At 43.8% G+C, this 25,547-nt stretch overlaps 2 protein-coding genes across 4 annotated transcripts in view; one reads left to right on the plus strand and one right to left on the minus strand.

Moving 5' to 3' along the window:
- COL4A1 (collagen type IV alpha 1 chain) overlaps window positions 1–1,160 on the minus strand; it is a 125,817-nt gene extending 124,657 nt beyond the window's left edge. For both annotated transcript variants that reach the window (XM_080375526.1, XM_080375527.1), the window contains exon 1: window positions 1,020–1,160. In XM_080375526.1, coding sequence (XP_080231652.1) covers window positions 1,020–1,082 — 63 coding nt within the window. In that variant the 5' untranslated portion in view covers window positions 1,083–1,160. The remainder of the gene's footprint in view (window positions 1–1,019) is intronic.
- Window positions 1,161–1,230: 70 nt separating this feature from the next.
- COL4A2 (collagen type IV alpha 2 chain) overlaps window positions 1,231–25,547 on the plus strand; it is a 148,907-nt gene continuing 124,590 nt past the window's right edge. The window contains exons 1-3 of one of the 2 annotated variants that reach the window (XM_080375525.1): window positions 1,231–1,357; window positions 1,739–1,842; window positions 1,981–2,041. In XM_080375525.1, coding sequence (XP_080231651.1) covers window positions 1,799–1,842; window positions 1,981–2,041 — 105 coding nt within the window. In that variant the 5' untranslated portion in view covers window positions 1,231–1,357; window positions 1,739–1,798. Of the gene's footprint in view, window positions 1,358–1,464; window positions 1,843–1,980; window positions 2,042–25,547 lie in introns of those variants that run through there. The other variant, XM_080375524.1, reaches the window with a different exon arrangement.

The raw sequence follows: 25,547 nt of genomic DNA on the forward strand, positions 1-25,547 counted from the left end.
ATCTGAAACCGCAGGAAAAAAGTTTAAAATAACCCCTTCCCATACTTCCTTTACTGATGAAAATGCTAACCCAGGATCTTACATTTCTAACAGGAAGCATGACAAAAACCCATCTGCCCATGCCTACACATGAGTTTTCTGCATCCCTTAATTTCACTACTACAGTATCAACCTAGTCCAATGCAAAAGATCAAGGAGACAGGAGAAGATGACCTGTTTCACATTACTATGTCAACTGCCTTTACTTAGAGGTACAGAAGGAACAGCACAAATATTTCAGGAGTGCCAGGAAAGAGAGTCCTTTAACTTAAGGACAGTGGATAGCTAATATCTCAGTGATAAAATTAGCTCCCTTAGCAAAACTTTCAGACTACTTGCATGCTTTCGATTTTAAATGTCTGTAGCTCAATCTGGCTCCATCGGGAAAGGTGCCAAAACTCAACTTTAACCATTAACATCGGGATCTTTCCTGGTCTCCAGCCTAATGCCCATCGCGGGGGTCAAAGGCAACGAGCACGGCGCTTTGAATGCAAGCAACCAACCACTTATTTTTTTTTTCTTCCCCCCCTTCCCCTCTACAAAAAGCTTTTTTTTTTTTTTTTTTTCTTCTTTTTCACCGTGGAAACACAGCTGGCTACTTCTACCTCCCGGTGGGTGCGCGCTTTATATCCCCTCCCCAGCCCGCGGCGCCCCGGGCCGAGCGAGAGCGCGGCGGGCCCGTCCCGCGCCCCCGCCCGGACCCCGCCGCCAGCCCGCGGGGAGGCCGGGGCCGCTGCGCGCCCGCGGAGGGCCGGCGAGCGGGCGCAGCCCCGCGGCAGCGGCGAGCAACCGGGCATCCCCGCCGAGCCCACCTGGCTGTCCCACCTTCCGAGAGCGGGGCGCCCCGCACTTCGCGCGGGGGCAGGCGGCAGGGCTGGGGGCTCACCGCGCCGCCCCCCCAACGCGGGCGGCCCGGCCCGGCCCCGCGCCTCCCCGTGAGGGAGTGCCGCAGCCCAGGGCAGTCACCCCCGCGTACTCACCGCGGCAGACACGGCGCTGAGCTCGGCGCTCAGCAGCAGCCCGAAGCCCAGCCAGAGCCGCATGCTGCCGCGCACCGCACAGCGCCGTCGGTCCCTGGGCGGCGGGGCGCCGGCGGCTCAGCGTGGGGCTCCGCGGGGCCGGCCCCACATGCGCGGCTCTCCCCTCCGTGGCGGCCGCGGCGCCTGCAATGCCTCGGGGGCGAGGGACTCGCCGCGCCGTAACTGATGGGCGTCGGCAGCCCCCTCTCCTCCCCCCAGGCGGGGACCCTGGGAGGGCGCAACTTCGCCCGCTCCCGCTCCCCGCTGGCCGCAGTTCCTCCTCCTCCTCCGCGCCGCGGGTGGGTGGCGGGCCGGCGGCGGGGGGGCGGGCGGAGGGGGGAGGCGCGCCGCTTACCTCGCCCCACACCGCCGCGGCCGCCCGGGAGGGCACGGCAGCGCGGCGCGCAGCGGAGCGGCGCGGGGCCGGGCGGCGGAAGGGGCCGGGGCGGGGGCCGGGGGCGCTGGCTCTGCCCGGCCCGTCGGGGTGCGCGCCCCCGCGGGTGACGGAGCGCCGGGGGCCGCCGCTCTCTGCGCGGCTCGGGGAGCGCCGCGACAACCCCCTCTCCTCCGGGAGCGGCCCGGCCGCTCCCTGTCCTGGCAGCGGCGGCGCGGGGGCGCCCAGCCCGGAGACCTCCGCCGGGGGCACCGGCATTACATGCGGGCTCTCCTCTGCCTTATAGGCGCGGCCGTCCGGCGGGAGGAAGCCCTGAGCCGAACCCCCGGGCAGGGAAGGAGCGAACATGGACATCTCGCAGCTTCCCAGTGCACGTATTTTCATTTGTCAGTAAGTAATTCCGCTCGGCAAGCTTTTCGAAACAACTTTTTTTAAAGTCGTATTGTCACCTTCAGCTGCAGAGTTTTGTCACGTGCTTGTTTAGTCCTAGCTTAAAGCAGTGTCGTGCTTATTCCCCTTCCCCTGCAGGGATCTGGGGCTTCTGCTGATCCTGATGGAAGTCGTGCTGTCGGCCGTCAAAGTTGATGCTGTAAGTACGATGCCTTATGACTTTTAAAGGGGAGGGAGAGGAGGAAAAAGCAGTTTCCTTGGTACCAGAAAGTGAGGAACTGCATTTTCCTTTGCCAGATGGCTTATCTATCATTCCATTAAAAGAAACAACCAACAAATCATCTCTACAAGCTTTACAGATTACTGCTTTCAACAAAATGACGTTTAGCAGAGATGTGTAAGGCTTCACTGTCAAGTTGTTTGAAGTATTCCACTGTTACTGTTGCTCAGATTGGGTAATTTGTTAAAGCAATAGCAACGCAAGCCCCCCAAAAATGCACCAAAAAATGCAGTGCTGTAGATACCAGATAGTACTTTGGAAAAGTTAACCTGCAGATGAAATATCTCCTGTAAAGTACAGACCTCATCTGAGGACTGAGAAGTTGAAGCTATGGCTTAGTTTTACAAATCAGAGGCATGTTTATAAATAAATGGTTGTTTAAATTACATTGTTAAATCCAACAATAGATCAGTTAGGCGCTACATAGGTGGTTAGGACTATCTGCTTGAGGTGTTGATGTAAACAGTTATTAAGCTCTTGGATTATTGTCACAAGGATGTGAAAGAGATGAGAAGTAACATACACAGGAGTACAACATTTTCCTGTTAAGAAGTTTGGTGAATTTAATGGGAAACTTGTAATTAATGTGCCTAGGCTTTGAATCAGGCCTGAATACAGCAGGCTGAAGGGCTGCTAAGACTTGGCTTGTGGCTGCATTTGTCAGCCACCAAGTGTGGTTAAGACTCTGCGGTCATGTTCAAGTGATTACATTTTTTCAAAAGCTGTTGAACTTACATTTTAATCCTACTGTCTGCAGCTTTCACCCCTTCTTTATGACTTTGCCCTCCTTGTAGGTACCTGATGTGGTTACAGCTTTGTGGTGAGATAATATGTTAAGGAATGGGAAACACTAGGGATTTTGCAGCAGGTGTTGTGACACATGATAATTCTGCACTCAAGTGCAGTTGGCACGTAGAACTTCTGTCAGTCTGTGTGGCTGGCTGGTCTCTCCACATCATGGCTGAGCAAGAGGTGGCAGGCTGGAGACCCACTGCCCCATGGGAAGGGACACGAGTGAGGACCTTGACTGTCACGTGCTACTTTTCTTTGCCATATTTTCATAGAAACATTATTCTGCCAGGCAGCAGTAAGTGGATGATAATATTACCACATGCTATTGAAACCAGAGCCGGCTGGTGATAATGCAAGTGTTTTAGGCCCAGTGATGAAATCACTGGGATCAGTTGACATAAAAAGGCAGCATTTGTGTATGACTCTTCTTTTCAGGAAGTTGTGCTGTAGCATGCGTAGCGTGATACCTGAGTTTCAGCTAAACCATGGGATAATTCATTCTCCTTCATGTTCTTGCTTGTAGACTGCATGCTGCCATGTTAGTATACAGGTGTACCGAAGAGGTGTTCGAGCTACCTCAGTTAGTGGCTACAGTCTGGTCATAGCTGCTTGAATCTCCACATGCTGGTTTTCCCAGAGTATCTTGGAAGAGTAAATTGGCCTGCCTGGAGGTCTAACTTCGCTGATTTAAAGTTCCTAAGGTGACAGCTACACAGGAGATGAAACACGCCAGTGAATGCGAGTGAGGAAGTTTGGTCATGTTTCCATCAAAAACTAGAGCTGCTTTGCCACCGAAATATCTATCCCATTTTCCACCCGTATGCCACTCCCTTCCCTTGGTCAGCACAGGACTTTCTGTAGTTGTGTCGTGAACTGAATTGGAAAATTACTTGTTTAAACTAATCAGTAGCCCAAAAGAGAAGAGGGGTGAGGGCTAACTTCAGCCTAGATCATATCACCACTTGTATTCATAAAAACTTGGGCTGGCACAGAACTGGGAGCAGGCAGCTGGGGGTGGAAGGAGGGGGGTGTCTTGCTCCTTGCGGGTGACAGCTCTGGTCGAGTGGATTTGCAAAGTGACAAAGTAGGCATGCGTGGGAAGAAGCAGCAGCACCTGAGTAATTGCAGGTGGGTGGCTGGCAGTAGTGTTCTTTATATTGTAATCCTGTTTGTCACATTGATTCTTCTACTGTTGGTTACACAAATTAATGTGCTAATGTTATGAAGTGTTTTATTAGCTTGGATTAAAAAAAAATGCTATGAATTATTAAAGTTTGTGAGACCAGATCTTAGAAGTCATGGTTCTGCCTGTAATGAGACAAGCAGAGCTGCAGCTGAGTTTGACATGTGAATGAGTTACAGCTGCTAGAGATAAGTGTTATTGAATGAGTGAAATTGCACATAGGAAGAAACTGGAATGAGATTAAGGAGGAAGCCAGGAAGGAAGGAGAGAGGAAGAGTGGAACTTGAAACATTTGACTGGATGTCTTGCCTGGCAGGCGGCTGCTAGCTGTTAGGGAGATGGATGTTTCTCAGCCGAGAAAGAAGGGAGAGGAAGAAAAAAAGAGGAGGATGTTTAGGATATCTGAGGACTAGGGAAGAAGATACGGCATCTCAGGCAAGAGGAGAGGATGGTGGTTGCAGCCTTGAAAAGAACTAAGAGGAGTCCCTGAATGGAAATCCTAGGAGAGATGGCCAAATAGAGTGGATCAGGCCCCAGTTATCTTTAGCACTCTTTGGCATACCCTGGCTGGTGATGCCTCAAATAACTTTGGAACTACTCTAAATTGTAGATTTAAGAATTCATGTGGCTTAAATAAAATTAAGTTATATTAACTACCTGAAGTTTAGCCAAGTTTGCAGATTTCTTCCTTTTCCTTCTGTCTTTGCAAATATATTGCATCCAAAATATAATTCTTGAATTATCTTTTTTTTCTTTTCAGAGAGCATGTATCTTCTGCTAATGCTGATATTTTTTCTTTTGTATTTCCCAAAGCAAACTTCTTCCTAAGTAGTTTTTAACATTTCTCTATTGGTGCCCTTTTGGTATATATTTTTTTTAAACTGCTCCTAATGAAAATTACTTTTTTTTCCTCAAGCTGTATCCTGATGGGACCAATGTAGTCCCAGAAAAGAGGGGAATGACTGTCAGATAAAAGAAAGAAAATTGAGAGTGAGTTAGAATAACATTTGCAAAAACAACTACATGTAACAGATCACAACTGACATTTGAAAAGGAGAACATATATAGAGAGATTTATATAGAAAGAAAACAGAGTTAAAGTAGTGCGTGAGATACAATTCTTGTGATTTCTCTGACATTGTAGTGGGATGTATTAGAGGGAATGGCATCCAATGGGGCGGAGCAACAATACTTAAAAAAAAGAGAGGATAAAACCAACAGGACTAAATACTTCTATTAACTTCATAGTGAAATTAGGTTGCTCACATGGATGCCTATGTTACTGTTTTAAGTTAAACTGTGTCAATGCTCTGTAGCTATCTTACGTCCAGGTTTTCCCAGATGTGTCCTGTTTTATTGCATCTGGAAACTTTTGTCTGGCTGCAACAGGAGGACTTTCTACATTAACCCAGGATTTCCAGGCTGAAAGAAGCCAGGGTGGAGTAATCACTTGGCCCATCCTGCTGGGCACATGCACCGTGAATATATGCAGTAGGATCACAGTGTGCAAAATGTAATAGTGCATATGTACTGTCCAGGGGATCTAGGAATGAGTTGTCAATCTGATGTATCAATTTCTTCTGCCACATTACTTCATGCATGCAAAGTGAATCAATCCATTTCTTTTTTGGAAATACCAGACTCCCTGCCTGTTCACTGCTTCAGAAATAGCTCTGCCAGGGAGATCCCCCCAAAAGACAAGTTGCAATCCTATTTTAGAACAACTTAATTTGAAGCATTTCCACACTGACAGACATGTCTTATTTGTGTCTGTTTAAACAATGTGTACACTTTGGCTCATCTTTGAGGACAGAATAATGATACCTTACAAAAACCCAGCATTCTGGGGATCCTCCCAGCATACTTGATCAATCTATTCAAAATTTTTTTGAACCCTGAAAGAATTATTGGGTAGTTCAGAGAGGACTCTTTCTATGTTCAGTTCTGGAGCTGTGAAGAAGGGGCAACTCTGTTGAAGAACTGTGAAAAGTCCTGACTGAAGGAGGTGGCATCCAGGCAGGTATATAATCCCCTCACTTTCACTGACACCAACAGCCATGCCTTGATCTGGCAGTGGTGTCTCCGTGGAGAGGGACACAGTGTGCATCATGCTGTAGATGGGCAGCAGGACAGCTGCCCAAATTGGGGGTTTGATTTTTCTTTTATCAGAGCCAGGATTTCAGCCATCAGTATTTGATGTCAGAAAGACTAACACATTTGGTGCAAGTATTGCATACAAGGAAACTTAGTTGTGGTCCATAGCTTTAAATACCTTATTTCTGGTCCTTTCTTTCCCGTATGCTGTCTGCTCCACTCATCAGTAAGTTTCCTTAAATGTCTCTTGATACACCAGAAGGCTGTGCTGCCATTCAGCAAGACCTGGACAGGCTAGAGGGTTGGGCAGAGAGGAACTAATGAAGTTCAACAAAAAAACCTGTAAGGTCCTGCGCCTGGAGAGGAACAACCCCACTTGCCAATACAGGCTAGGGGTTGACCTGCTGGAAGGCAGCTCTGCGGAGAAGGACCTGGGAGTTCTGGTGGGCAGCAAATTGCCCGTGAACCAGCAGTGTGCCCTGGTGGCCAAGAAGGCCAAGGGGATCCTGAGGTTGAGGGAGGTGATCCCCCCCCTCTCCTTTGCCCTGGTGAGGCCCCACCTGGAGTGCTGTGTCCAGTTCTGGGCTCCCCAGCTCAAGAGAGACAGGGAGCTACTGGAGAGGGTCCAGCACAGGGCTACAAAGATGATGAGGGAACTGGAACATCTCCCTTATGAGGAAAGGCTGAGGGAGCTGGGCATGTTTAGCCTGGAGGAGACTGAGAGGGGATCTTACCAATGCATGCAAATATCTTTGGGCCAAGTGTCAAGAGGATGGGCCCAGGCTTTTTTCAGTAGTTCCCAGAGACAGGACAAGGGGCAGTGGGCACACATTGCAGCACAGGGAGTTCCATCTGAATATGAGAAAGACCTTCTTTACCTTGAGGGTGACAGAGCCCTGGAACAAGCTGCCCAGAGGGGCTGTGCAGCCTCCTCTGGAGATATTCAGAACCCACCTGGACACAACTCTGTGCAACCTGGTGTGGGTGACCCTGCTTTAGCAGGGGCTTGGATGAGATGATCCCCAGAGGTGCCTTCCAACCCCGACCATTCTGTGATTCTGTTATTCCTCAAGTTCTTCCTTGAAATTCTTTTTTACTGCCATGCCTATGAAGCAATACCCATCCTAATTTCCTGTTAATTAATTACTCTTCCTAGGAAGATTTCTCTAAGAGTCATTTCTGCTATGTCTGTGTAGGTTAAATAAGAAAGAGTATTCTTTGCATACAGTTATATCCTAACACTGATTCAAGTTATTCATTCAAGGACTAAAGACACGTTACCTAAAAAGCAATATATTGTCTCCCTGGAGTTAGTGACAAGGAAAAGGAGATTCTCACATGCGTCCCTGTTCTTTAATCTCTCAGTGCAAAGCCACACATACATTCTTTATGCACTTTTTCTTGTGAGATCAGAAGCATGCTGAATGAATGTCTGAAATAGTATATTCAGTGTAATTCTATTTTTTAGAGTTAAGTGGCATGTCATACAGTTGTGCTGCATTTGGTAGAAGAAACAGAGTTCTGTCAGCTCCCCAGATTTCTCAGAGGTTGAAATGTTGATACTGAGAGACAAGAACCCTGACAAGGTAAACTATCATGTAATAAAATGATCTTGTTATTTTTGTCGCCTTACTCTGGAAGTAGCTGAAGCAGTTTCAAAATTACAGCATTGCTTTTCCTTGAGCCTTTAAAGCAGCACATCTGGGTTTTATTGTGTAGTAATTGCACCACAGGAAGTCTTTATGCATTATGGTACTAAACCTACCATGTATTTTTTAAATTTTGTGAAAAAAAATGATTTATAAGTCCAAGCAGATTTGCCTTACCAAAATGTAAAGCTGCATTGTGGCTTATTCAGTATATATACTATAAGCAAACACATTTCTTACAAATATTTTAATTCAGTAGTTCAGAACACTGTTTGGATTAGTGGATCTTTTTTTCTTTTTGCAGTAATGAATTTCTTGTCTGAAACCAGACTATATTAGTTCTTTGCTTTTGTTTTTCTGAGCCAAAAATTGGTCAAGGAGTGGAACATTCTTCATATTCTATTATACCAATCCAAGATCTTGGGAGAGTTCAAAATTAATTTAGTAGCTTAGTTATGATATCTTTGCTTGCCAAAGAAGGCAGCTTATCTTCTCTTACCCCTTCTCCCTTAGGAAGCCAGTGCCTTGTGCTATTCACAGTACCTTGTTTGCTCCTGTGGAGCAAAAAGCACAGTGAAATTCGCAGTATTTCCTGATGTTTATCAACAGTTATTTTCTTTAGAAATGACAGCAGCAGTTGACTCAGCTCACAGTGAATGTATGTGATTTTTATCATGCAGACATTTCTGAGTGACTCAGTTCATTTTTGTGTGCCCTTTTTTGTGCATTTGGAAGCTGAAGGTGTTGCTGTGAATCACACGCTGGCAAGGGTAGCTCCTTGTTGTCAGACCCTAGAAACAATGCATAGCAAGCTCTCACAGAGAAGTTAATGAGCTAACTTGCATTCGCATGAGTGATTGTACACACTTCAGGCCGGATTGTGCTTTTGCAGCACAGTTTCCCCTCTTTGACAGCTACAGTGTTTGAGCAAGCTGCTGCATCTTCTGTTTTCCATGCCATCTTTCAGTTTGCACATCCTGGGAAGGAGGGGTGATGCAGCTGTTGCTCACCCAGTGTGGGCAGGGGGGCCGGGGGGCAGGAGATGGAGGCCGGAGTGGGGAGCTGGGCAAGGCCCCCACCCTCCGGCGCGTCCAGAGGTGGTCGCTGGGGTCCAACACAGCCCTGGAGAGCCAGGCCATGGGGACAAGGCCAGGACGTGGGCTCACAGGGGGCGGGCAGGGGATGGGCATGGCTGACCACAGCACAGGCCGGCACCCAGGCCCAGCGTTCAGCCCGAGCTCACGAGCTGCTGGCAGGCCGAGGGGAAGCCCCGCTTCTCACGGCCTGTTTCCCACACAGCTCCCTTCATTCCCCGCTGCCAGGCCGGGCTGCACAGCTGCAGCGGGAGCTGGCCCAGGGCCCCATGACATTGGCCCTGGGACTCCCCCCAGGGCCACTGCCAGCAGGTTGAAAATTCGTTGGAAATTTTAGGGAAATTAGCGCGTTTTAAGAGGGCCAAGACAGAGTTTCAAAACTGACCGGAGCCTTCCATATGTATTGAAAGAGCGGCATTATCTGGCTTTTCTTCTCCTGACAGAGTTGCTTAAAAAGGGCCTTGTCAAGAAAAACCCCACGATTTTCAACATTAAATTTACCAGTGAGTTCTGTTTTTATTTTAGACATGTGAGATCAGAACAACATTTAAATTGTATCAGTTACCAAGGATGTACACTTTACTGGGGTCTTTCGGGTGTCCTACTTATTCATAAATGATCCCAACCTTTATTTTGAAGTAGCTTTCTGAAGTCAGCAAGTAAAGATCATTCAGATAAATAGGGCTTGGCTTATTTTTGGCAGGTCTTAGCTGCAGATCATGCCCACGCCTCCTCTCACTATTGGCTGATGGAGCCAAGTAATAAATTCTTTATTCCTACTGTACTTTTCCTTTATATTTCACCAGGTGCTTAAAGGTTATTTGCTGATCAAAATTACCTTCCAACTATATAATCAGGCTGTATACAAAAAAGGGATATCAGACAAAGTGAAATATTGTGCATACAGCACAAACCCTTGCATTTGTCCTGTTCTGCAGATGTTTGGGGTTTTTTTGTTTTGGGGTGGGGGTTTTTTTTCTTCTTTTTGTTTCTCTCATTAAAAAGCAAAGAGCAGCTCTGAGCTTGTTGAGTGTTTACATCCAATGTAGCTCCTAGAGCTTGCGTACCGGCTGTCAGTGCCTGGTGCAGCAGGCAGAGCGACACAAGTGCCTTTCTGCTCATCCTCAGGAGGCTGCAGCTCCTGGCTGGCAGGAACCTGACCCCCTTGCTGCACGCCCCAGCCTCTGGAAACATAGGCTTGGAAACAAACCTGCTCTTCATCCTGTATAAAAAGAAGAAAAAAAAAAAAAAAGAAAAGAAAAAAAAAAGGGAAAAAAGCATCAGTGCAAACTGGTGATTCTCTGCCTGTACCACAGGAGTCTCCATTGTCAGGTCCTGCCCATGCTTTCTGCGCCTTGCAGCTGTGGGGACCAGAAACTTTTGTCAAGGTAGGGCCAGGAAACTGGGAAAGCTTAGCAGTCTTTCCCTGTTGCACTCATGTGTGCTTCACTCTTGGCACAGCATTGATTGCTTTGCCTGTGCAGTCCCTGGGCATGCTGCAAACAGATGAGGAAAGGCATTTTTACATCTGAGCTGCAGCCTCGCTGACCCCGTGTTAATTGATGTTCAGCCACCTGGTCTGAGTCTCACGGCATCCCAAACACATGTGCAGAGACTCCAGGGAGCAACGCCAGGAGGACAGCAGTGCTGCTCACCAGGGCTGTCCGGCGTGTCCTGGGCTGAGCCGCGGCGAAGGGAGTGGGCAGAAAGGAATGCCGTTCCCTCACAGGGCTGGGAATAGCCACTGGGGCTGTGGAGCATGGGAAGCCTGCATATCTCCCCGAGCCAGCAGCCAGAGAAACAGTCTGCTGGAATTGGCCCAAACGTCTCTGCATGACACTTGGAAAGTCTTAAGTGACATTGACTTTGGAAGAAGGAAGTGAAGGGGGAAATTGAAGCATTTTCCTTGCAGTGTGGGGATGAAGCTGAGTTCTCCCCAGGTGCTTTGCAGGTGTGTGGTAAGAGTATGGAAAGGAATAGGTATAAAGTTGCCCAAATCTTCTGTCCTCTGTACGTACCCACAAAGTAGCTAGCACATCTGTTATCTCTTAACTCACTAGAGCTCACAGGCTGCTTCCTCTCTGGCTGTGTCCCTTACAGTAAACCACAGAGTCCCAGGTGTATTCTCTGCCCTTGTGGTCAATTGGCACAGTCTGTCCATGTCCATAACAGTAATTAGCCTTGGTGATTAGCCTCAGTAATTAGCCTCCTTATTTTCCAAAACAGGGTGGCCCCTTAGAGACTGCCTGTGGTCCTTACGTTACGCTGACTCCTGCTCATGCCCAAAAATGCATTTGCTGAAGCATAGCAAGCAAAAGCTTCCTAGACCAAGCAACAGGCATGCACGGGACCTTTCTGACAGTGAAACAGTACAGATGGTCAAGGTGTGTGGAACAGGGCTACTTAATACGTTAATGTAGACATGGAGTATGTGTGCTTTAGACTGTGACATTAACTGGCTGGAGATCAAGGCCCACACTCATTTCTCACATGCATCAGTGTATTGGGTACTTTTACCTGAACAGGGATGAAATAGAGTAACTGAACTATTTTATGGTCAGGTACAGAAAATGTCAGTCAGCATTCTGAATACTTGCATCATGCTTTGCAACAGTATTGCAATGTCACCCGTTCAAATAGGAAATTTGTGCCAAGGAAAACCAAAACCCCTCCTAAGAGTTTCATTTTAAACTTCACGTGATGTTTCATGGCATTATTGTGCCTATTTGTTGATATCTACATTATGTAAGTAAAATAAAGGACAAAAAAACCCCTATGTAAATAGATGTAAATTGGTAACAGCTCACAAACCAAATTGCAAACGCAGAACATCAAAAAACTATTTACTCGTTCTCTGTCATGCCTAAGTGTTAGGAAAAATAGTCCTTCCCAAGGACAGAACTGCAACTAGAGTATGTAGCACTTGGCTACATGCTTGTCTTCTGGTGGCTTATGCTGCGCTCCCCAGCTGCACTGTGATCTGTTCTTGGAGACTGTGAACGCTGCAGCACATCTTCAGCTGCCTCCCTCTCCCAAGAGATTTTCCATCTACATGAAGTGGTCGGATGAGGGGAGTGGCAAAAAATGTGTTCTTTTCCCTTCTGGTTTTAGAATATAGTCAAGGATGGGTGAGTAGTAGAAAACAGGGCATTTAATTGTCCTCATTTGATGTGAACTGGGATTTATCAGTTGTCAGTCACACACTGCCAGCTTCCCATATGGATTCTTTCTTACTTTTCTATTCCAGTCCTTGCGTAAAAAGTTCTGATTTGTTTGGCGGATCACAGCCTTGCTGCCTCAGCTATGAAGCTATTAACACTGGTGCTTTTAAAAAAAACAAAAAAATCTTCTATAAGATAGTCTGCTTAGCTTTTGTGCCAGTCTTCAAAAATAAGGAGAGGAATTCTTGCGACTCCATCCTTTCAGGGACCCAGGGGCTAAAGGGATTAGTACTCCTTTTCTCTGAGTAAATAGACTTAAACTCAAAGAGAGTGAAACATGGTGCTGTTCCTGGTGCAAACTCTCTGTACCTGAATCCCTTCCAAGGAATGATTATTTAAATAAACTTATATGGCCAATTGACTGGGAAACAATCTGGAAAAAATTGTATCTCTTTAATATTGATTTCCTCTTATGAGTTTATGCCATCAAATTGAGATCCAAACATTTTATACCATCTGTCCAATGCATGCTCTGACCAACACTGATCTGATGATTTTTCTGTGTAAGAAGGAAATTTTAAACTCTCTTTATTGTTACTCATTCACAATAATCCTGTTTGTGCACTCAAGGGGATAAGAGAGTAGCCATTCTTAATAAGGTATGTTCTATAGCCGAAGATGTTAGAGAACTTTAAGAAACGTTACCTCTGCTTTCACAGCTCTAATCTCATGCTTGAAGTTGTATTGTGCCTTAGGGACACAGTACTACATAGGGTAGTTTGAGGCTGGATCATAAATTGCTTTGAAGACTGGGACTGTAGTCTTGAATTTGTCTGAGTAAGGAATCTCTGTGAACCCTGCAGCGACATGGTTGCGTGGTGCTGGTTGCTTAATAGGTATGCAGGGCTTCATGCTTTGAACCAGCTGGTCTGTTGTGGTTTTCCCAAGGAAAAACATACAGCAGTTAATATGACTAAATCACAGGCAGTCAGAAACATCATGCTGGCATGTTGTGAGCTCTTTGTGTATAGAACCTGGTTTCCATGAGGTGGGCTCCAGGCTTCTCAGCTGCTTCATTGGAAGCATCTCAAATTAGGGATGATGTAATGTTACTACTTCTTCAAGGTATTTAATTTTCAGTTAATGCAATTTCCATGTTAGCCATGTATCATTCACTGCCTTCCATAAAGCCAGTAACATCTGTAAACAAGGAGAGAGGAACTCAAGTACAGCCGTCATTCGTTATGAAAGAGAGGTACACTGAGATCTGCCCTGGCCATGTATTCTTAGCCTTGAGGCTACCAATCTTTCATTAGGCTTTAAAAAAAATATTCCAGTAAGACAAGGACATATAACTTCATAGAATATCATAATTAATTTTGGGAGATTAAAGTTCATCCTTCTCAGGAGATAAAAGGATATAAAAATGCACATCCAAGTAGTTTCACTACTTACCCTGCAGATGTAGTCTGTAGAAAGATTACAGTGCTGCATGCAGGTCATGGGCAACCCCATGGTAATCCATTCATCTGTGCAGAAATGTCAACTCACAAACCCATCTATGTACATGCAGAAGAAACAGGGTTTCTTTATTTAAAGAAGTACAGGGACTTCCTAAGACTATTCAACTCTCACCTCAAGATCCCCCCATGTTCGCAGCTTTTCTGTAAATATACATTTACTCTATTCTTTAAGGAAAGTCCTGTTTCTCAGTAGCTGAGAAGCCAGGCCTGGGACCATTCTGTTGTCTTTTTGTGGTCTGATTGCCCTGAAGTTGTTTCAGCTGCAGAAATCTTGCTGTTCAATCTCAGAATTTTTACTGTATCTTCCTAGTTCCAAGTTTGCCTACTGTCACAGTTTTCCTTCAAAAGGACGTGGGAAAGTGGTGAATTAAAATAAAAGTGCAAGGTTGTTGCTTGGTTTTTTCTTTCATGTTTGGATGAAAGACCAACTCAGTTTTGCCATAGCTTGAAGAAATTTCCTTGTTTTCTGGTACTTCAGAACAAAATGTAATTTTAGAGAGTCTGGTTAGCCTTTGCAGAGTCTGGTTAGTAACATCAGCTGTCCCTCGCGCCTTTCAAATGAGCAATGTACACAAAGACTGTATTCCAGAGCACAAGCAGGAAAAACTTCTGACCTTTTGATCTGATGATCTGTTCCCAAAATCTCTGCATGGCCAAAAGCAGCAAGACAAATACCAGAAAACTTGGAGACCTGAGGAATGGGGAAGCTCCAGCATTTCACAAGCAGAAGCAGAGAGCAGCTCCCTAAGGGGTCCAGCTGCAGGACAGAGCTTGCAGCTGAGCCTGTGGGAGACCTGGAAATGCTGCCCACTGTAGACCCACGCAGCTCTCCTCCTTCAAGCATGAGTGTCAAACTCCATCAGCCTCTGCAACAGCAGAGCCACATGGACTGTCTTAAAACATGACCTCAACATAAGAGCTGTAATTGGCTAACTAGGGAGTGTGAGCAAGTCAGGACTCACTGCCCGTCCATCCCTGTGGTGTTGGTCTTCCTGCAGCCATGGTGCAGGTGAGCCATGCCCCAATCTGCACGATGTAGAAGGTGCGTATTACCTGGCCAAGCATATAGGGGTGAGGAAATTCATTCTCCCTGTTGGTGTATAACCTGTTACGGTGCATAAATGGCTGTTAACCATTTTCTCCTCCTTAGCATTCAGTACACACATCCATCCTGCAGTTGCATTACATTATCTGTTAACACCTCTCAACTTTCAAAATAACAGGGAAAGAAATACTGTATCCTTCCACACTCAGAGTAGCATGCTATTGCCTGCTGATTTCCATCACTACTGGTTACTGAGCTGGCTACCTTGCCAAGATAAAAGTTATTTTCAGTAAGCCCTGTGTTTCTGCAGCTGGAACTTTCCTAATGAATTCCTCTAGGAGATTTTACAAATACACAGCAACCCATCCTATTCAGGCCAGATACAGTACCCAAGGCCGGGTCATTTGAAACCCGCTTTTTGAATCTCCGTGCTGTATTGCTATGTGCTGCATTAGACGTGCCCCAAAAGGTCACATTTCCAAAGAGTATATTCAGCATGCTTTGTAAACACTTAGCAGTGTGAGATCTTGGTATATTATTGTGTGGATTCTGTCTGATTATTAAGGACATGTGACCAGTTGCCTTGATTCTAAATAACTAAGGATGAAGAACACAATACTTTCCTGGCTTAACTATTTTGTAATGATTAACTACAGTGTTACGAGAGCCATTTCATGCCACTAGATTTTAAGCAAAACAGCATGTTGTCTTCAACAGAAAATTTTAATTTAAGTTGGTGCTATCAAATGGTCTAATGTTTTCAGTTTTTAAACTGAGATTGCAGCATTTTTGTAGAAACCACCTTTAAATCAATGGATTTGAGCACACTTTGGATCAGGCCATAAGCATTCAACCTTTTCTGTTGGTTGCTGGGAGATGCAACGGAACACAATAGAATTGACTGAATTTAATGTTCAGGGTAACAATTAATAGAAATGCTGCCTGTGTGTGCTGACAGTGGGTATTCATGTTAATCGTTACTGAAGTTCTGCTTTCCAAGCCTCCCACAGGTAATAATGAGTGACTTAACATTACATACATCTTTTAGCTTTCCTGGTTTTGTAGTTTATGTCGTAGCTCTCTGTCTGAGCTGAGAAATGTTTTATTATAAGCGGGATCGGGTTTTAATTTCTAGGAACCAGAAGTTCAGAATAGGGTCCTGGGTGAGTGAGTCAGAATATGTCCCCAAACTGGTCACCTACATTTGTTATCAACCAGTGAAGTTATGTCTGGGATTTGACTTAATGATCATGCAAGCAGACAGCTGGGAATTTTATTAATTTCAGTCCTATGATACTCCAATACATTACACTTTCTTATGTAAGACTTACAGCACTGAACTGTTAGGTTTTTATCTCTCATCTGCAGTCCTTGCCTATCGTCAGTTGAAAGTACGGATTCAGTTTGATAGAGTACACTTGATTCTTGTGACATATTGGTGTAAAGAAAAATATGGGATGTATAAAACAAGACTAATATTTATAACGTAGACTGTGAGATTTTCCTGAATTGAATTCATTTGAATTACAGTGTTGGTTTTAGGGAAACATCCCATTTATATTTTTTGTTTTTCCGATGTCTGAGAGTCTAACAGCCTTTGCTAAGTTGTTCCAGTACTTGATTACTCTCACAATAAACACAGATGTTTGGCCACATTGATCTAGCTTTAAAATCTATCTCAGCTTTTGTTTTACCTTTGCAAAGCAGATGAAAGAGCTCAGCATTACTAGTTATGTAGATACTGTATACATATATATATATATATATGGTTTGTAGAATTTAACCCATTTTGGAGTGTTACAAGGCCAGACATGGAGCTGGGAGAATGGCATATCCATGATGTCTGCCACCATTGCTGATGACAGTGCTATCTGGGGAAGCAATTTTTTTAAACCCTTATTCTCACTTTCTTCTTATAAAGCTACATAGATTATCCACCTGCAATTTGTCACTAAAGAAGCTTTTTTTCCAAGTCATTGATCATTCCCTACGGCTTTACTCCAAGTCCTCTTCCATTCATACTTGAAATTGTCAGTCACAACTGGACGAAGCATTTCATTAGTCTTAACAAAGAAAGTTGCATAACTTCGTTATTTCTATTCAGTACTACTCAGTTTATATGGCCAAATATATTATCTTTTTTCACTGTAGTGTGGCACTGGGACTTCATGTGAAGTGACGGATTATCAGGACCCTTTTATGCCTCTTGTCAGAGAGACAGATACACCAAAAAGAGTCTCTCTTACTCTGTGTGCCCCAGGATTGATTGTTTATGGGTAAGAAGTTACAACAGGCAGTGCTAAAATGTATTTTCATTGCCCTCATTTTAGCATTTATTCAGATTCTACTTCATTTTGTCATGCCCCATCTTCATGACATCAGTTAACTTTGTCCGTGAAAATGTTATACGTTCTTCCATGTAACTTACACAGCTGCTAAACAGCTGTGGGTGAAGAATCAGTCACTATGGGGTGTCACAAACCCCCCACATCTCTTTAACTGGAATTTAATTTGACACTTTAGCAAAATATCTATTTTGAACCCATTTAACATATATTGTGTTGATTTTGTTGGACGGTAATTTCCTACATGATTCGTAATCAGAATGTCATACAGCATCAAGTCAGAGTGATGCAGTGAAAGTTATTATCTTTGTTACTCCATGAGAACAGTTTTGAGAGTAAATTTTTCTTAGGTATTACTTAGTCGTATAAAACTGTAAGTGAATATACGAAATTTGCAATTTACAGCAAACTGGAAAAAACAAACCTAGTTTTTAAATCACAGCCAGTTAAGGAAAAATAACCTTTCCTTTCTCATTTCTTACATACCTTCCACAAAACCCATGGACCAGGTTATCCTGTCACAGACACTGTGTGATTCCCCTAGGGATGGGTATTGGATTTTGCAGATGTAACTGAAAGGCAAATGTGGCCCTGTATGTATGTTGATATGCAAAGAGCATCAGAAGCATTCTTGCCTTCAGGATAATTACAAAATTGCTTCCTTTTTTGTCATACACCCATGATGCCATCTAATTTTATGTTCCTTGGCTGCTAGCTGTTAGCCTCATTAACCTTACTTGATAGAGCGTTCCAACATTTATGATTCTCATGTGAAAAATGCTTCCTGACGGCTGGAATTTGTTTTTCTTTAATTTCTACCTTTGCCCTCTTGTCCTATTATGTGTACTACGCTGAAAATAGTAACTTGAGATTGGTGTGCCTACTCCTTACAGTGTAGTGAATTCCAGTTAATTCTCTTGTGTTTTCTTTCTCTTAAGATAGTTGTGGTGATTTCAAATTATTTAACCAGCAATCCTACTTATTTTCATTTAGGTCCCTTGTGTTTTTACATTTAATAGTAAATTCTTCTGTGGAAGGAAATGAGGAAATTCAGATATGTATCATTCATCAGTTGGCCTATTTCCACAAATGTAACGTTACCCTGATGTTGTTAACTTCATTGTCTTATTTGGCACACGGAGTAGCGCCAAGATGCTGTTACTGTGGGCAGTATAACTTGCCATTTGTAAGGTTAAAATTTCATCAGTCAATGCAATTTTATTCTGCACAGTGGCAAAAATCCTAAATCCTTAATCTAAATCCAGGTCACCTAGCTGTGGTGATCATTGTCAAATTTGCAGTAGTCAGAAGTATGAATTTAATCCCCATTCACAAACAAAAGGGTTTTTTTCCCCTTTTGTGGTCATACATACTGCACACATACCTTCTACACTGGTAGCAGCAGATCTTTCCATCCAGCATAGGTCAGCGCTAGAAGTACCACCGCAAAGGCAGGCAGTATCACCACAGGAACAGAAGCAGACATCTCTTTTTATTTTTGTTACATTTTCTTTATAGTTTTGACATTATAAAAAGGTTGGATGTCGATCTGTTAAGAACTACTAATAGAAATTAAGGATTGGTCTGTAATGCAGCATCTTTTCTTTATATGGATGCAGATTCATTTGAAACAGTATGTGCTTTTGGGACAGAGTGCATTGTACTCTCTGAAGCCTGCAATATTTTCTTAATCAGAAAAGCTACCGCACTATTTCAATTAACTTCTTTAAGATTAAGTTAAGTTCTTTGAGTTAAACCAATCTAAAGCCTGGTGGGTTTTTCTCTTTCTTTCTATTGTTTACTTTGTTGTTTCCTAGTACAGGCTTCACAGGGTGAAGAGAGAATCTAGGAAAAGAGATCATCCCATTGAAGAAGAGAATTGTTTACAGTTGTTTACAAACAATTCTCTGCAGTTAGACCTTTTAATTAAGTTTATAAAGGAGGACAATAGGAATAGGAAGAGGAGATTGTGTGTTACCTAACTGGGGTGTTCGTGATAAAATAAAGCAAAGAAACAATCATAGTTTACTTAGAAAGTGCAGCTGTTCTTGGACTGAAAGGATGAAATTACTGTTACCATTCACTGGCAAATACGTTGTAAAGTCCATCTCTCTGGATACAACTGGCTTGAGGGCTGTTTCCTCTTTTGAGTTTACAGTTTTCAAAATCAAGAGTTTGTACAATGGTCTCTGCCGCATAAGAATATCATGCAACCAAGTATTTGCTTCTTTGGAAATGGGTATTTTAGCGTATAGTGGAACATACACACCTTTGTTTGACTCATGAAGAAGCACACAGTAAAGGAGTTTTTGCTTTTCTGACTATTTAAAACTGACTGTTTAAAACTATTTAAAACTATAAGAGTCTGCCTTTTGGCTGAGGTCTTATTTTCTGTGCAGAGAAGGTATTTTCTGAAAAAATGTCTGGCCTGGGATAAAGTTTGTGGGTTAATCAGACTGTAAGTTTTCGCTATCTGTACATGCTTGTATAATATATGTTATTCATCCTACATGGAAAATAATCCCTTCTGTGAATTTCTTTAATTATACTCTAGTAACTCACAAAATTTAGTATCTTTCAAAGTCCACATTTAGGGAAAGTAATTTTTTTCAGCCTATTAAAGGGTAACATGCAGATAGATAAATCCAAATCTCTTTTGCAAAAATAGCCAAAAGTCACGCATTTGCTGGAAAGAAAGTTATACTATCAAAAGTAAGTATTTACAGAGTCAGGCATTACAGTGCCAGGTTCTCCTGGGAGGTGTCCCAAGAAACAGGAGGAAGCCTTCCCTCAAGTACTATAAATTCAATGGTTGTGATATAATAGGATCTCCTGAAAAGTCTGTTATAGAAATTAATTGCACACTTAGGACAGTAACATGTACCTTCCCAAGTAAGTTTAGACATTAGCGGGCATGCATTTCTAAGTCCTTGCATTTCTTTCCATACTTCTGAATGCATGCCACACATCCACTACTTTTGCTGACTGCTAATCCAAGAATTTCTCCACATTGCCAGGAAAAAGCGAACTTTATACAGAATCACAGAATGGTCAGAGTTGGAAGGGACCGCTGGAAGCCCCTGCTAAAGCAGGGTCACCCACACCAGGTTGCACAGAGTCCTGTCCAGGTGGGTTTTGAATGTCTCCAGAGAAGGAGGCTGCACAGCCCCTCTGGGCAGCTTGTTCCAGGGCTCTGTCACCCTCAAGGTAAAGAAGGTCTTTCTCATATTCAGATGGAACTCCCTGTGCTGCAATGTGTGCCCACTGCCCCTTGTCCTGTCTCTGGGAACTACTGAAAAAAGCCTGGGCCCATCCTCTTGACACTTGGCCCAAAGATATTTGCATGCATTGGTAAGCTCCCCTCTGTCTTCTCCAGGCTAAACATGCCCAGCTCCCTCAGCCTTTCCTCATAAGGGAGATGTTCCAGTTCCCTTATCATCTCTGTAGCCCTGTGCTGGACCCTCTCCAGTAGTTCCCTGTCTCTCTTGAGCTGGGGAGCCCAGAACTGGACACAGTGCTCCAGGTGGGGCCTCACCAGGGCAAAGGAGAGGGGCAGGATCACCTCCCTCAACCTGCTGGCCATGCTTCTAATATCTGAAAATCTTGTTGCCTACTTGCTGATGTAAGTTGTCAAGCTGATAAACTCAGTCATACAATGTTTTCTTGTTCATAATGGTTGAAGTGCTGCCAATAGTAAATGTCTAATGTGACATGCTTTGGAAGAGTCAGGTTTTTAAAAGACTTGGCTTTCTCTCACCCAGCATTAGCCATGGAATGGCTCCACTGTAGATCTAGGCTGACTGCCAGGGTGGAGGTACCTGCTGGGCACAGCTGAGTCTGTTGCTAGAAAGGCGTGACAGCTGGACCTGGTTGTCTTCTGGAGATGTCTGTGTCTCTTCCCTCGTGCAATGAGTGTCAAACAGGCCCTTCTGAAGTGTCTCAGCAGCGCATCTGATCTTCCAGGTATCCATAGCCAGTTGTCATTTAGAAAACACTGCTGGCTTGTGCATCTTAACATGGATTCGGGTCTGTGGCTCCAAGCACATTCAGTCTTCAGGCACTTTTATTTACTGCTGAGTGGCTTTCATTTGTAATGAACCTGCAGGGCACAGCTTAGCTATATTTGTTGCATCACATGCCTGTAATGAGAAACATCTTCCACCCTCTCAAATGCATCTCTGGGGTGAGGTGTCCATTGGGGGAAGCTGCTGCTGGCTTCCAGCAGCTATCAGCATCTGCTGTAGCCTCTCCTGAGGCAGCTTTGGCTCAGCCCTCACCCGGTGCCAGTGGACAGGGAGCTGGGTGTTCCCCAAAGGATGTGTGACACCTCTGGTTCACACTGCAGCGATCTGGGGTCAAGTGGAGGAGGGAGCATGCCTGCTGGAGTGCGCCGCGCCACGTGTTTCCTACCTGGCTCACCACCTGGTCAGCAGGGAAGCATGGAAGTGCCTCCACACAAAGGGCCACTGGGGCAGATAGATACAGTGTGGTTTGTTTAATCATTTTTAAGCCTGAGTGCATCTCAACATGATATTTTTTTGCTAAAGATCAGGAGACATGAAGATGAAAGAAATCTAGTTTAAAAAAAAAACCACAGAAAATGAATTATAAAAAAAAGCAGCAACAGAAGGAATAATAGTGCTTTGTTTATTCTTCCCCTTTGAGCTTTGTGGACATATAATAGATTTCCACTTCTTGGTTCTACTTTCTTTTTTCTCCTCCCCTGCCCTCTGTCTTGCTTCATTTTTTTCTGTGACCATTAGCACTGTGGGAACCTACCACCCACAGTGTCCATTCATTGCCTTTCCAAAGAGGCCTGAAAGTGCAACCACCCCACGCAGGCTAACCTGGATTCAAAGGGCAGCATGATGTAGCCTGAAGCCAGTTACTATTTGTATAGCAATGTGACTTTGCAGGAAAAGAGTTCAGTCATGCTCAATTTTGCTTCTAGTATTGCAAAAGCAGCACATCAGTGGTGGAGTTGTGCTGATTGGATGGAACTAATTATATTAAATTGTTCCATAGGAACTTTTTTTAGTGTTGCATGTAGAAGAGCAGGCATTTTGATGAGAATTTGAGTCATGGGAGGCTTCATGGAGCATTTATTTTATCTTTAACTGTTCAAGTCACCTTCTTCCATGAGAAAACTGAGAAAGAAATCTTTACAAAATTCCCTGTAGAATTTCCTCCCCATTTCTTCCTCCAGGCATTTTCCTTCCTCAAGCTGCACTGGTAGCATGAAATGTGCAGAGAGCCCAATTCCTTCTCCCTCCCTGCCCCTCTGTCCCCCCTGTGGCTACCTTCAGTAGTTTAATTAAGAACTCCTCTGTAGGATAAATGCTTTCCATCTTAAAGGTACAAGGACCCCAGCCTTTCATTCTTAGTTTCCAGTTGGATAAGAGGCAATTTCTTTTCCTAGACATTTTATTTTCCCGATACATAGCAAGTGCTCCTAAAATCTGATTACTGAAGATTGGTGAATAACTGATCAAGGCTTGTTATAATTTGAAGGTATATGAGGCAATACTCATGCTTCCCTGAACTCGGTCCAGCTCGTTTTCCTCCATCTTAGATTTTACTGAGACCACCAGAACACTCTTGCTCAGGGCAGGCAGTTATCTTTCTTCATCACTGATGATGACAACTGGGTTCCTAGTGTCACAACACTATTATTTATTTTCCCTGCTGGGGCTTCATCATGCTTTTAACTAACTCTAGTTAAAAACATCTGCTAGAAAAATTCCTGTGGAAAATTCCATATACAGCAAGCATAGAGATAAGAGATAAGTTTAAAGCTACTTTGCATACCTCTGCTTAAGAAAAAGCAGCAGCACAGGAGTTGGTTTGTATGACTTTTTTAGTGCAGTCAGAAGAATCAAAGTAGCAGTCAAATGAAATTTTCTTTTTTCTTAACGTGTTTCCTGAGATTTTAGGTTTCCTAATTCTGCTTTCTACAAGTCATCACGTTTTTCTCTCCAACCCAGTCTTGCCGTTACAGCTGCCTCATCTTTATGATGGTTATATAGCATGAATATTCTAAATTACCAGCTTTATTGTTGTGGTCTTCCCACACACTGGTCTCAGAAGTAGCACTGATGAACATTTTCCCTTCATGGGCCCACATAAGTGAAGGGGAGTCCAGATCTCTAATACCCAAGTTCAACCTGGAGACAGGCTGATTTTGACCTCTGCTTCATGACTCAGGCTGCGTCAAGGAGCCAAATGTTTATGACTGTTGATGGAAAAGCCATATAGGCACATTGTTTGAAAGTGGTGCACATGTGCCAGCTAGAGACGGCAGCTTCCAGCTCTGCTCATTTGAGTCCCCATCTGCGTGTAGGCAAAATCAGAAGTACCCATTTCTACCGCTGCCCCCTGGCATGGACATACTGCAAAGCCCATAGGGTATCTGCAGCTCCAGCTGAGGATGCTAGAGCTGGGGTGTTATGGGAGCAAGTGTATATAACAGGAGGATTAAAGAAGTGGTTGCACAGGTTTGAATTTGTGAATTCAAAGAATAGATGTGTGCACTTGTGAAAGCAAGAGTTGTTGCCATCATTCAAGCAAGTCTGGGTGCCCCCCTATGTAATACTGCTTTAACACTGAAGTTCAGTTTCTTCCAGTTCAGTAGTGCTCTTACATTTTTTTTAAGTTGGATGAACCTCAACTCCCTGTTTCTTAACCACAGCTCTTTCCATCAACCTGCTGACAGTTAGACATGTAGGAGAACAGGAATGATGGAGGGAACTGTTCTTCCCATTATTTAATTAGAAAACTAAGTCCCGGAAACCCTTCTGCAGTCTTTGTTTTTCTGTTTTTAGAATATCCTGCACTTACAGAGAAGACACTTAGCTTTGCTGTTTTTGAGAAATGGAGGAAAATGATGTTATGTCCCTACATACCCCTTGTGTTTGCTTATAAAGAATGACAAATATGCTAACTTGCTTTGTCCTAACAAGATAAGTGGTAATAGTGCTGTTCTCTAGTCCAGGCAATGCAAATTTTTTTGATATTCAGCCACCCTGGAAAGTTCGTTTTGCTGCCGGCTGTTCACCAGGGATTGGTCACAGAGATAACAGAGGCTTGGGAGCTCTCAGCAATATTCGCTCTTGCAAATGAACGTGCAAGTGAAGAACATTCTTGTTTTCTGCATTGCTAGGCAGGAACCTGCTCCACATGCTGCTTGTGGTACCTTCTGTTTTCCTGATGTGGTAGGTGTTGCCATGTCCTAAAGAAAGGGAGTAGTTGAATGTCAGGAGAACAAAACTTCAGTGCAGGAAAGGATTTTAGTGAAACAAGACAGGACTCCTCCATGGAAAGGCTATAGCCTCAACCAGATCAGATAGCAAAGTGATACCAAAACTGCCTTTCATATTCCGTTGATGCTCCTCTGCTTTTGACTAGCAGTATGGTGCGAAAGGCTGTGCTACACCAGTAATATCTGCAGGCTCCAGCTGTACTTGGGAGACAGCTGGAACAGCCATGTTGGTCTTTGTGGCCTACAATCCTGTCAGTCCAACCTGCAGCCTTATCAGATATCCCCAGCAAAGCGGAGCTGGGCGAGCCTCCCTGAGGTGGAGGAGTCTTAGAGCATGGGGCACCTGAACTACATGGAGGCATGGAAAAGAAAGTTGCCTGACCTTTCTATTACTACTGTTTTCCTGAAGGTCTGTGCTACTTTTAATCTAAAAGAAAGGAAGTCACATTTTAAACATATTTAATAAATTTCATTGAAAAATATCTGAAAAACATTTTTTCCTACTCCAAAAGAAGAAATGAAGAAATGATCTATCATTTTGATACTGAAATTTTCTATTCTTTATATTTACAAAGAATATGCTGCATTCGTGTAACTTTTTCTGACCTGACTGTATAGAGTTAAAACATGTTGTTGACATTGGGAAAAACCCTCTTTGTAATCATTTACATTTTTGTTTGAATACAAAAAAAATCAAAATGAAGACCAAGGTAAATATTCTTTCCTGACTTTCCCTTGGCTGATTAAAGGCTTTTATGTGTTTCGATACTATTGTTGCTGTCTCCTACTACACACAACTAATTTTTGCTATTTTTGAGCCCAAGGATTAGAAAAAAAACAGTAGCAGAAAGCATATAAATGCATTTTTAGGCACTATATTGAACTTCCAGCTTAAGAATTACTAGGAAAAGCATATTATGCTGCTGAAAAACAGCATAATGAAAATGTTTGGTACTACTGATCTTGATCAGTTCCTCAGATGGTACAGTTTCCAGCTAGTTACTTAGGTAGGATGAACATCTGCCCTGCAGCAAGCAAATGCAAAGTACACATCCTGAGCTCTGGCACTGAACCATGCCACAAAATATATGCCACAGGTACTATGTTATGGAAACAGAGTTTCTTTAGGATGAAAGAAAGTGACTGACATACTAACACAGTTTCAGCACTGCAAATTAGAAATAATTAATACTTTTGGAGCTGTTGTAGAAATGTGGGCAAGGAGGATGCTTTTATTCAAAGCTGGAACGTGGTGTCCAGGCTGCAGATGTGGGGTGAGGT

The sequence above is a fragment of the Falco punctatus genome (genome assembly GCF_963210335.1).
Source record: "Falco punctatus genome assembly, chromosome: 2".
NCBI classification, from domain to species: domain Eukaryota; kingdom Metazoa; phylum Chordata; class Aves; order Falconiformes; family Falconidae; genus Falco; species Falco punctatus.